Source organism: Myotis myotis, unplaced genomic scaffold, assembly GCF_014108235.1.
Source record: "Myotis myotis isolate mMyoMyo1 unplaced genomic scaffold, mMyoMyo1.p scaffold_m19_p_2, whole genome shotgun sequence".
Classification (NCBI taxonomy): Eukaryota; Metazoa; Chordata; class Mammalia; order Chiroptera; family Vespertilionidae; genus Myotis; species Myotis myotis.
The window spans coordinates 110,652,081-110,664,116 of NW_023416324.1; the positions used below are offsets into that span (position 1 = coordinate 110,652,081).

The following is a 12,036-nucleotide window of genomic DNA, read 5'->3' on the forward strand; positions in this document are numbered from 1 at the left end:
CTTATATGACAAACCTACAGCCAACATCATACTCAATGGGCAAAAACAAAAACCATTTCCCCTAAGAACAGGAACAAGACAGGGATGTCTACTTTCACCACTAATGTTCAACATAGTACTAGAAGTGCTAGCCATAGTGATCAAACAAGAAGAAGAAATAAAAGGAATCCAGATTGGAAAAGAAGTAAAATTATCATTATTCACAGATGATATGCTATTGTACATAGAAAACCCGAAAGACTCCATCAAAAAACTACTAGACATAATCAATGAATTCGGCAATGTAGCAGGTTACAAACTTAACACCCAAAAATTTATGGCTTTTTTATACACCAATAGTGAACTCACAAAAAGAGAAACTAAAAAAAACAATCCCACTTACTATTGCAACAACAAAATTAAGATACCTAGGAATAAACTTAACCAAAGAGGTAAAGGACCTGTACTCAGAAAATTACAGGATGCTAAAAAAAGAGATAGAGGAAGATATAAACAAATGGAAGAATATACTGTGTTCATGGATTGGTAGAATCAACATCATTAAAATGTCCATACAACCCAAAGCAATCCAGAGATTCAATGCAATCCCCATTAAAATACCAATGGCATATTTCAAAGACCTAGAAAAAACTCTCCAAAAACTTATCTGGAATAAAAAAAAAAAGACCCTGAATAGCTGCAACAATCTTGAGAAAGAATAAGTTGGAGGGATAACAATATCAGCTATCAAGCTATATTACAAAGCCATTGTTCTCAAAACTGCCTGGTACTGGCACTAGAAGAGAAATATAGACCAATGGAACAGAACAGAGAACCCAGAAATTAACCCAAGCCATTATGCTCAATTAAGATTTGACAAAGGCGGCAAGAGCATGCAATGCAGTCAAGACAGTCTCTTCAATAAATGGTGTTGGGAAAATTGGACAGATACATACAAAAAAATGAAACTAGACCACCAATTACCCCATACACAAAAATAAACTCAAAATGGATAAAGGACTTAAACGTAAGACTGGAAACCATAAAAATCTTAGAAGAATCGATACACAGCAAAATATCAGACATATGTCATAGCAATATGTTTACAGATACAGCTCCTAGGAGAATGGAAGCTAAGGAGAAAATAAACAAATAGGACTACATCAAAATAAAAAGCTTCTGTACAGCAAAAGAAACCACCAACAAAACAAGAAAGTCTACTGCATGCAAGAACATATTTGCCAATATTATTTCATATAAGCGTTTAATCTCCAAAATTTATAGGGAACTCATACAACTTAACAAAAGGAAGATAAACAATCCAATAAAAAAATGAGCAAAGACCTAAATAGATACTTTCGAAAGAGAAGATACAGAAGGCCTAGAGACATATGAAAAATGCTCAAAGTCACTAATCATACGAAAGATGCAAATCGAAACAACAATGAGGTACCACCTCACACCTGTCAGAATGGCTATCATCAACAAATCAAGAAATAACAAGTGCTAGTGAGGATGTGGAGAAAAAGGAACCCTCATGCACTGCTGGTGGGAATGCAGACTGGTGCAGCCAGTGTGGAACAGTATGGAGTTTCCTCAAAAAATTAAAAATGGAACTTCCATTTGACCTAGTAATCCCCCTCGTAGGAATATATCCCAAGAAATCAGAAACACCAGTCGGAAAGGATATATGCACCCCCATGTTCATAGCAGCACAATTTACAATAGCTAAGATTTGAAAATAGCCTAAGTGTCCATCAACAGATGAGTGGATTAGAAAACTGTGGTACATCTACACAATGGAATACTACATTGCTGTAAAAAAGAAGGAATTCTTTCCATTTGCAACAGCATGGATGGAACTGGAAAGCATTACGCTAAGTAAAATAAGCCAGTCAGAGAAAGATAAATAACACATGATCTCACTTCTTCGTGGAATATAATGAACAACATAAACTGATGAACAAAAATAGAATCAGAGACATAGAAGCATGCAACAGACTGTCCAACCTATGAGGGAAGGCGGGGGATGAGGAGGTAAATATCAACCAAAGGACTTATATGCATCCATGTGAGCATAACCAATGGACACAGACAGTAGGGGGTGAGGGCATGTGCTGGGGGGTGGGAGTGGCTGGAGAGAGTTCAATGGGGGAAAAAGGAGACTCATGTAATACTTTAAACAATAAAGAATTCAAATTAAAAAAAAAAAGAACACAATGGCAGGTTTCAACAGTAGACTAGAAAGATAGGAAACAAGTGGTTTTTAAACAATAGCATGAATTGTCAGGGTAGGGACAATTTAAACTATAGACAGCATGGAGGGACCTGGAGAGTATTATGCTAAGCAAAATAAGCCAGTTAGAAAAAGACATGTATAACATGATCTCTCTCATGTGGAATCTAAAGAATAAAATAGATCCAGAGACACAGAAGCATGCAACAGACTGAGGCATCTCAGAGGGAAATCATTGGGTGGGGGTGGGAGGTTGGAAGAGATTAACCAAAGAATTTATAAGCATTGTAGAGGCCTGGTCCACGAAATTTGTGCATGGGGGCGGGTGGGTCCCTCAGCCCGGCCTGCACCCACTCCAATCCAGGACCCCTTGGGGGAGTGTCCAACTCGCAATCTGGGACCACTGGCTCCTAACCACTTGCGGGATGGGGCCTAAATCGGCAGTCGGACATCCCTCTTGCAATCCGGGACCGCTGGCTCCTAACCACTTGCCTGCCTATACGCTTATTCGCTGCTGAACCGCTCCCCTGCCAGCCTGATGGCCCCCAACTGCCCTCCCCTGCCGGCCTCATGGCCCCCAACTGCCCTCCCCTGCTGGCTGATCACCCCTAACCACCTCTGCCTCAGCCCACACCACCATGGCTTTGTCCAGAAGGAAGTCGGACGGCAGAAAGACGTCCAGTCTCCTGGTCTAATTAGCATATTACCCTTTTATTAGTATAGATATGCATAACCCATGGACACAGACAATAGTGTTATGAAGACCTGGGGTGGGAGGGCAGGGGCAGGCTAGAAGGGGTCAGTGGAGGGGGAAAGGTCCATCTGTATTAGTTCCAACAATAAAGATAAATTAAAAAAATTAAAAATTTAAACTATGGGATGATTCTTGAAACTGAAAACAGAATGTTTTAGGGAAAAGGAACACTTATACAGCATGATTTTTACTTTTATGGCTTTATCTTCTTCTTTTTAAAGTTTCCTTGAGATCAAGGAAAAAGATTTTACTATTAACTTGCTGAAATTTGAGTTTTGGGTGTTTTGGTATAAAAGTTGGATTTGAGGATATACTCAGTTTATGATTTTCTAAAACTGAAATCAAATTTTGTGAATTTTTTCTATTTCACAATTGGACACATTTTGAAACCATTATGCCAAGAGCCCAGATAAAATGTTCCTTTCCATTGCCTGTATTTGTCTAGAAACTTTATGGTGAGCTCGCAATAATATATCTAGTATGACAACCAGGAATCAAATTTATCTCATGAAAGTATAAAACTGATAGCTCTCATTCTCACGAGTGATGAAGCAATTAACTTTATCAAAGGCTCATAACTACACATCAAAAGAAACTTTAACTCTCCTACAACAAGGTAAAAGATTTTCATGAGCAAATTTTTCTGATTGAATCTTATTTTGGGGGACCTGGCTTTTGTTTTAAAGTTAGAAACAACATTTGAAAGCTTCAAAGTCTCAAACAATCAACTTACTATAAAACTGTTAAGCCCTGGTTGGTGTGGCTCAGTTGGTTGGAGTGTTGTTCCATACACTGAAAGGTGGCAGGTTTGATTCCTGGTCAGGGATGAGTACAGAAGGCAACAAGTCTCTCTCTCTCTCTCTCTCTCTCTCTCTCTCTCTCTCTCTCTCTCTCTCTCAAGTCAACAAATACAAAAATAAAAACATATCCTTGGGTGAGGAGTACAAAAACTGCTAAAACATCCAGTAAGTATTACTATAACTGCTAAAGGGTCTTCTCTGATAAACTTTATAATACTAATTAAATTACTCTATTTGATATTAATAGCTTCTTTCTTATCAAGTACTAAGATCATAACCAAAAAATAAAATAATTTTGGAATTTGTTCTAAAATCAGTCTCTAGAATTTTCATTGGGTTAATATATAAAAATCTGTAGATACAATGACTATCTATATAACCATAAAGTAATAACAATATAACAAATTTAAAACTTCATTCACAAAACTAAGGCAAGAAAATACAACAGACCACTGCCATCCATGACATTAATGTGAAACCCTTGCATGCCTAAATATGGCTCTGGTTGTAATCTAACTTGGAAAGTCATTATCTATTTCTAAAGTTTGCCTAAGGAATTTTCACAATCAATTATAACTACATAGGTATTTACCAAATAGTTTTTGTTCTTTTTTTAATAGAAGTAATAACATAGCAAAAGTCTACAAAATTACTTACTGGGTCCATTAAAAACACTCGAGAAGCTGCAGAAAGATTCAAACCAACTCCACCTGCTTTTAAGGATAGAAGCATTATAGTTGGAGATCCTGCCTCAGTGTTTTGAAAACACTGAATTGATTCAACTCTTTTCTTTTGGGCCATTGAACCATCCAAACGAGTAAACACAAATCCAGAGGCTCTAAAGGAGGGGACAAAAGAGATAAATAACACTTCCTTTACTAAAAAAACATGTGAAGTAATTACAATGTATTTATTCAACTAATTCTCTCACTCTATTTATTTTGACAAATATTTACTAACCATCTACTACAATGTAAGGCTCTGCAGTCAATTTTTTTTTCAATAAATTCAGACTTAATCTTTAAAATCCCATGCACTCAGGAAATATTCTTTATTGTGATTCTGAAATTTATTTTAGATAGATGAATGAATAAAACTGATAAAACGTAAGTATTTTTTGTTATCCAAATCAAAACATATATAAAAATCTTTTATTAAAAGTGAGGAACACTGTTAAACTTACCTGAGTGGTGTTTCTATTAAAGACAGAAACGTTGTAAACTGAGAAACAACTAAACTCTTTATGTTGGGGTTCTTCTTTCTTAAGTCAATCAATGCGTGCATTAAGGCATTGATCTGAAAAAAATTTGGACACCCATTAGGTTCCATTTTGAATTGGCAAAACGCATCCATATTTTTTTATTATGAAGAGAAAAGTGCTATGTTATTTCCCTAAAATGCAAAAGTAGAAGACCACCAATTTTAAAAATTAAGACTGAAAGAATACTCCATAACTTGAAACCTCCTTTTTCCTCTGAAAAACCACCACTAGAAATAAAAAAGCCAATAGTCACTGAAAAGTATAATATTCAAATGACGAATTTAAAGGATAATTATTAGTTTTATACATGGTATTTCTTTACATTGACATAAACAAATAACCAAATATTTTACCTTCGAGCTAGATGTCCATTCCATGTTAGACTTTTTCTCAGTATCACATGTCAGTTCTTCTGGAGGACACTCTAATAAATTGTCTCCATGTATATCATTTCTGCATAAAGGGCATTTAGCATGTGGCTACATAAGAAAGAACAAAATATGAGCGACACTTATCAGAGGAGCAGAAATACAAATTTAGCTAGAATTTTTAAAAAGCTTTATCAATTCTATGTCTCTAATAGCTAGCATTTTATTAAACCTTTTGTCAGATTCACCCATGACACAAATCCATATGTGCTGAACTCCAGGCCGATATAATACTCTAATGTGGTCAGTGATATGGGAAAAAAAGAGAATAAAATATGTGATCTCAACTAACATTAAGAACTTGAAACAATAAATGATATACTATCTACAGACATGTAAAATAAAAAACATAAGTAACAGTTTCTTCAACCTAACTACAATATAGAATACCAGTTCAAACTATTTAGAAGGGAAAAAATTTTCCTCCTTAATGGCTTGGAAAGCCAGTCTAGATCTGTTAAATCCTATTGGTTCATTCAAAATAGTATCTGTTGTGTTTATTTGTACCAAGACATGATAATAAAATAAGATTATCTCTTAAGTAACTACATACCAAATATCATTATAATAAAAAAGATTCTGAAACTAAAACAATGTGAGAAGTCAGTATAGTGGGGTTACCTTTAAGGAGGAGGGAGAGGGTAAATGATTGGGAGGAGCCCAAGGAGACCTAGGTAGTATTTACTTGGATGTGTTCACTCATAATTTACTGAGCTGTACAATCATGACTTGTACATTTTTTTCTATATGTATGTTACACAGCAAAGTTGTTTTTCAAAATTCTATCTCAGTGGAAGGACTGCTTAAAGGATTATTTTACTTCAAAAAATTCTACCATACATAAGAATCTATATGTACCTTAATCAATACCATAGGCAACAGCTACATGTAACAACTGAGCCCTTGAAATGTGACAAAGTCAAATTTAGATGTGCTATACATGTACACAATACCATTGGAATTTGAACTTAAATTGTATTAATAAAGTTTTAAGTTAAAAATATATAAAGTATCTCAATAATTTTTATATTTTAGATATACTAAATAAATAAAAATATATTCTAAGAGGTAACTTCATCTGTTTCTACTAAAAAAATGAAAATTACCTTTGTGTCTCACATTATATATTTATTGGACAGCAATGATGTAAACAATTATGCCACCAAACACATAATGTCTTTTTAGGTTGAAAGCTTTCAATTTTAAGAAATATATCACCTATTAAAACAATGATATAATTAACCATGAAAAGTACATTAGTAAATCCAAGTGCAAAACTCTTATAGTCTATTGGACTTGAGTTTCCATTACATTCAAAACTAATGCATCACTCCATCAAACACTGACTCTGTATGAAGCATAAAACAAACCTGCTCATTCTGGATGACTTGGCAAATACAGGGTTTACAGAAGACGTGTGCACAGTGTGTTATGACAGGAACTGTTAATGAATCCAAGCAAATTGCACATTCTTCATCGGAACCTGAGCTCAGAATTAACTTCATCTTTCTTATTAACTTTTTTTGTAGTTCTTCAGGTGTATCATTTCCTAGAGAAAAGGCTGAAAAATTAATTTCAGAGCAAATCTGTAATATGACTAGACAAGTTAATCTTCCTTATACAGGAGAAAGTTTTGCTTTGGTAGTTTTAGTCTTTTTCTATTAAAGGCAAAAAGCATGGTTTAAATTTGAAATTTTAAGAAAAATCCAGAAGCTGAAATAGTAGCCAACTCACATAATACACTTTGCACAGAAGCATCATTTTAACACAATCTGCACATACTACCACAGAATAAAAGGTAGATCCAAGAATATCGATTAGTGAAAATCGTGGAAGAACTCATTAATATCCCATTTCATTAGTATAAGATTTTGGGGTATATTCCCAGTTGAGTTCTATATTAAAAACAATATCTATGACAAACTAAATTTAGGTATATGAAAAATTTGTCCTTCTGATTTAAGTATCTCTAACAAACAAAATGGTGTAAACAAGCCCTAATTACTTACCTGAGGGAACACTAGAAGACACTGCATTGGTAAGAAGGTGAGCATGACAACAGATCTGCCGCAATCTGAGCAGAAGACCCAGGACATCTGCATAGTGAGCAAGGACAGTCCCTTCATTAAAATACCTACAGGTAAAAATGTTAAATATGACAATGTTTCCTATTCTAAAACAGTAGAATAAAAATTGCATTGTTCTATTCTCCAGAAATTACAAAACAAGAATAAAAAACAGAAAAGCAAACTCTATTTTTAATGAAACCAGGAATGGTTTATAACAAAAAAGCAAAATATAAGAGAAATAGCTGCCAACTGCAGTATGAGTTGGATAGGAAGATGCCAAAAGACATGACTGCAGCTCTCAAGAGACCTTCCAAGCACAGTTCTTTCAAAATAGACCACATGCCTTGGGGTGAAATAAACTTCTCTAATGTGCAAAAAACAAAACCAGGTGCACAACTAGTGGCTTGAATTTCCCTATACAAATTTTACACCAAGAAGGAGTGAAGGTAAGCTGAATAAGGAAACACACAGAAAAGACTATGGACACAGTATTCCACACTATTAGAAACTTAAAGCTTCTGATCTGTTATATGAGCACAAATAAAACCTAAAAGAACTCACATGTAACCCTAAGTCATAACTAAATAGAGACATTTCCTTCCAGTCTGGGCACAGTTTTGACCCCATCCCCTTCATATGAATCTCTTGCAAATAGATAGTCCAGAAAAAACTCAAAACATTCATCTATTAAGTCACAAACAGCAAAGAGCAAGGGAGTTCCAGTGTGGGGTGTGCAGGAAGCAACTGATCAATTACGCTCTCTCATCATTGATGTTTCTAACTCTCCCTCTCCCTTCCTCTCTGAAATCAATAAAAATATACTTTTAAAATTAAAAAAAGAAAAAGAAATTTAGCCTAATGATTAGAGCACAGACTCTATAGCTAGACTTGTCTTGAATTCAAAACCTTACTCTGCCGATTTAACTATGAACTTTGGCAGGTTTCTGTTCCTTTTTATTTTTATCTAAGTTTATTTATTGATTTTTTTTTTTCATGCTTCAATCATTTGAGTCACCTGGCCAAGAGCAAAACCTTGGGCAGCTTTCTTAACCTCTGTCTTGAGCTTCCTTGGCTTGTAGTAGTGACATAACAGTAATAATACACACCTTAGAGGACTGTTGTCATAAAAAGTTAATAAATGCAGAGTATTTAGAATACTGGCTATGGTAAATGATATAAAATATCTGCTGTTACTAGTAACAGTAATATTATGGGAACAAATACTTCTAAGTACTCAAGAATGGAAGGCAGTATATTATAAAGGTTAAACTTATTAGCTCTAGAACCAAAATGCCTGAGCTTAAATACCACTCTGTCATTCACTAGCTGTGTGACACAATAGACTTTACCTAACTGCTCTGTGCCTCTTTACTTTGAAACCTGCTTAGAACAATCTTTCTGAATATCTTTAATTCCTATTAAACCCACCTTGTAACTCACCTAAATTCTTTACGTTTTGTAGATTCCCCTATTTTCTGAGCCCTGTTTTGCCTTCACTTGTCTCCTACTCATTCTGGTTCCTATGGGCATTTAACATCAACCATGCCCTTGCTTGGACTAGAATTTCTCACATTCTTCTAATCCCCAGCCCCTTTAATCTACTTGGCCAACTCCTATTCCTAGATTTCCACGTGTTATTAGAAAATACCACATGAAACCTTTCTACCACTCTAAAAACCTTCCTTTTTTATGGGGGCCTTCCTTATCTCATATACCTTGGTTTTACAGCTCAATGATTGTTCTCTTAATATTCTTTTTAGTATTTACCACCCCAGGCTTCGTTCTTCTTCATCAATTTGCTTCATTCTCTTTTGTACCTGTAATCTTTTCTATGTTCAATCCCTCTCAAGACAGTTACCAAATAAAACTATCAAAATAATTGATCCATAAACAAAATACTGATCCTATCTACCAGTCTCACTTTTACAAACTTTGTAAAAAATTGTCCACCCCTATAGCTGCTACTTCTTTGCAATCTCCTTAGTCCTACAATATAGCTACTTAATTCGTTATTCTAGTGAAACTACTCTGAGAGTTTACACCAGTAATTTCTGAATCACCACATTAAATAGCCTTTTCCAAATGTCTGTACTGTGACACTACTAATCATTCTCTCTTGATTCTCCTCTTTCCTAAAATTCTGTAGCAGTTTTCTCTACTTTCTTCACACTTCTCCACTTGCTGGAATCTCCCTTATTTTTTTTTTTATTTACTTATTTCTTTCTTGAATGTGGACAATCCCCCAAGTTTTGGTCCTTAATAGGTATACTTTCCCTATATACATACTTCTCTCATTGTTTTTATCTACTCCCATGAAACAGTCGGAAGTAGAAGCAAGCAATCAGAACTTGCCTTTTCATGTAAACTTTGAATTTTTTCCTAACTCAAGAAATTCTTCAACCAATTAAAAAATTAATTTAAACAAAAAAAGCCTTGGCCAGGTAGCTCATTTGGTTAGAGCGTCCTCCCAATCAACCAATGAATTCATAAAAAATTGGAACAACACATCAATATTTCTCTCTTTGTCTCTAAAATCAATAAATAAAAAATAAAAAGAGCCTTAACCGGTTTGGCTCAGTGGATAGAGCGTCGGCCTGCGGACTGGAGGGTCCCAGGTTTGATTCTGGTCAAGGGCATGTACCTTGGTTGCGGGCACATCCCCAATAGGGGGTGTGCAAGAGGCAGCTGATCAATGTTTCTCTCTCATCGATGTTTCTAACTCTCTATCCCTCTCCCTTCCTTTCTGTAAAAAAAATCAATAAAATATATTTTTTAAAAAAGAAAAAGAAAAAAAATAACCTGGTGAATTATAATATTCATTCACTTCAATTATTAACTCGTAAAAAGTAGTTAAAATATAGTTAAAGAAAGCAGATTATCTTTCAGTATACTTCAGACTTTATTGCTGACATATCTTAAGAATGCTATTGCGTTAAATGGGAAGCAAAAAAAAAAGCAAAACAAAAATTATTTTCTAGCCAAAACCGGTTTGCTCAGTGGATAGAGCGTCGGCCTGCGGACTGAAAGGTCCCAGGTTCGATTCCGGTCAAGAGTATGTACCTGGGTTGCGGGCACATCCCCAGTAGGAGATGTGCAGGAGGCAGCTGATCGATGTTTCTCTCTCATCGATGTTTCTAACTCTCTATCTCTCTCCCTTCCTCTCTGTAAAAAATCAATAAAATATATTTTAAAAAAAATTATTTTCTAAAATGGTTTTCTCCATACCTTCCAATAGTGTCTCTGCCTTCATTTTTCACAGACTGATAAATCTTTCTCTCTTCATCTGAAAGTGTAATATGCTGAATAAATACTTTACGTTCTGGCAACTCCAAAACAGGTTTTCCTTTAACTTTGCTTGTCTTGGTTCTTCTAAGTGTAATATTTTTAATTAGGGACTGTAAACGCCTAGAAAAATAAAACAAATAATTACATAATTTGTTATTTCTATATAAGTTGATTCAACAAGAACAAAAAAGAATATTTTAAACTATTACCATTTTATAACCTTAGCGAAGGATTCCTTTTTTAGTCTCTTACTTGGACTTTTATCCAATCTGATCATCACAAACATATTCTACAAACAGAAAATTACAGCAACAAATACATTGAAATTTGCCCTAATTCAATACCTGTCACACAATTGAAAATTTCTGCTCTTCTCCCCATTTTTGTTCTAATTTCTAACCCTTTTACTTCTCAGTTCTTCAGCTATATCACCCATATTCAATACTCACATTCTTAATAAGCACCTATTAAGTGAAAGGAATTATACTAAATATCATAAAAATATAACACCTTCAAAAAGTATTTTAGTAACATGAAAATCAAGGTACATAAATAAATTTTATTAAGTAATGAAAAAAATAACACAATATAACAACCCAGAAGAGGGACAAATGCCTTATAGGTTCTATAATTTGGCACTCCCCCTTTTCAGTATCAGAATAAAAGGGGGCATGCCAATTTTTTTAGAAAAGGTTTTTCCTAACACTGAAATATAAATACCATTTCTTAAATTAGAATTTAAATAGCTGATTTGAAGGAATCAAAGAGGCGGTATTACAAGCTAGGTTAGTGGGTTTTGAATCTTTTTCACTAAAACCCAGAGTAAGAAACAAATTTCAGTCCATTCAGCAAACATACAAACAAACACATACAACAGAAACAAACATTCCACAAAATACCATGTGTGATGCACTCTGCTTTTTTCTTTAATCTTATAATGCTAGCTGCCCTCTTCTTTAAGTAATTTCATAACCGGCTAGATAATCCCAAAACTTCTGTTTGAAAACCAATATTCTAGGCAAAAAAGTTAAAATACATTAGTCTAGTACCTTGTAAAAATGGCTATTGCCAAGCTGAATTTTATTTATGTTCTTAACATTTACCTAACTCCACCAGAAATAACTTTCTCTTATGAAACTCTTGTTGATGCCACTGTACATCATTCCATCATTAAATTACCACTGTATAAAGCTATACAAGATAAGTTATGAAATTTGAGTGCAT

General features: G+C 34.5%; 1 protein-coding gene across 5 annotated transcripts in view; it reads right to left on the bottom strand.

Annotated features, from left to right (window-relative positions):
• Window positions 1–12,036, bottom strand: part of HLTF (helicase like transcription factor) — a 169,386-nt gene that overhangs the window by 21,319 nt on the left and 136,031 nt on the right. For 3 of the 5 annotated variants that reach the window (XM_036348324.1, XM_036348322.1, XM_036348325.1), the window contains 6 exons: window positions 10,753–10,932; window positions 7,468–7,592; window positions 6,829–7,019; window positions 5,384–5,509; window positions 4,953–5,065; window positions 4,427–4,607 (listed from right to left, as the gene is read on the bottom strand). In XM_036348324.1, the coding sequence (XP_036204217.1) occupies window positions 4,427–4,607; window positions 4,953–5,065; window positions 5,384–5,509; window positions 6,829–7,019; window positions 7,468–7,592; window positions 10,753–10,932 (916 nt within the window). The remainder of the gene's footprint in view (window positions 1–4,426; window positions 4,608–4,952; window positions 5,066–5,383; window positions 5,510–6,828; window positions 7,020–7,467; window positions 7,593–10,752; window positions 10,933–12,036) is intronic. The other 2 variants (XM_036348323.1, XR_004973922.1) reach the window with 2 other exon arrangements.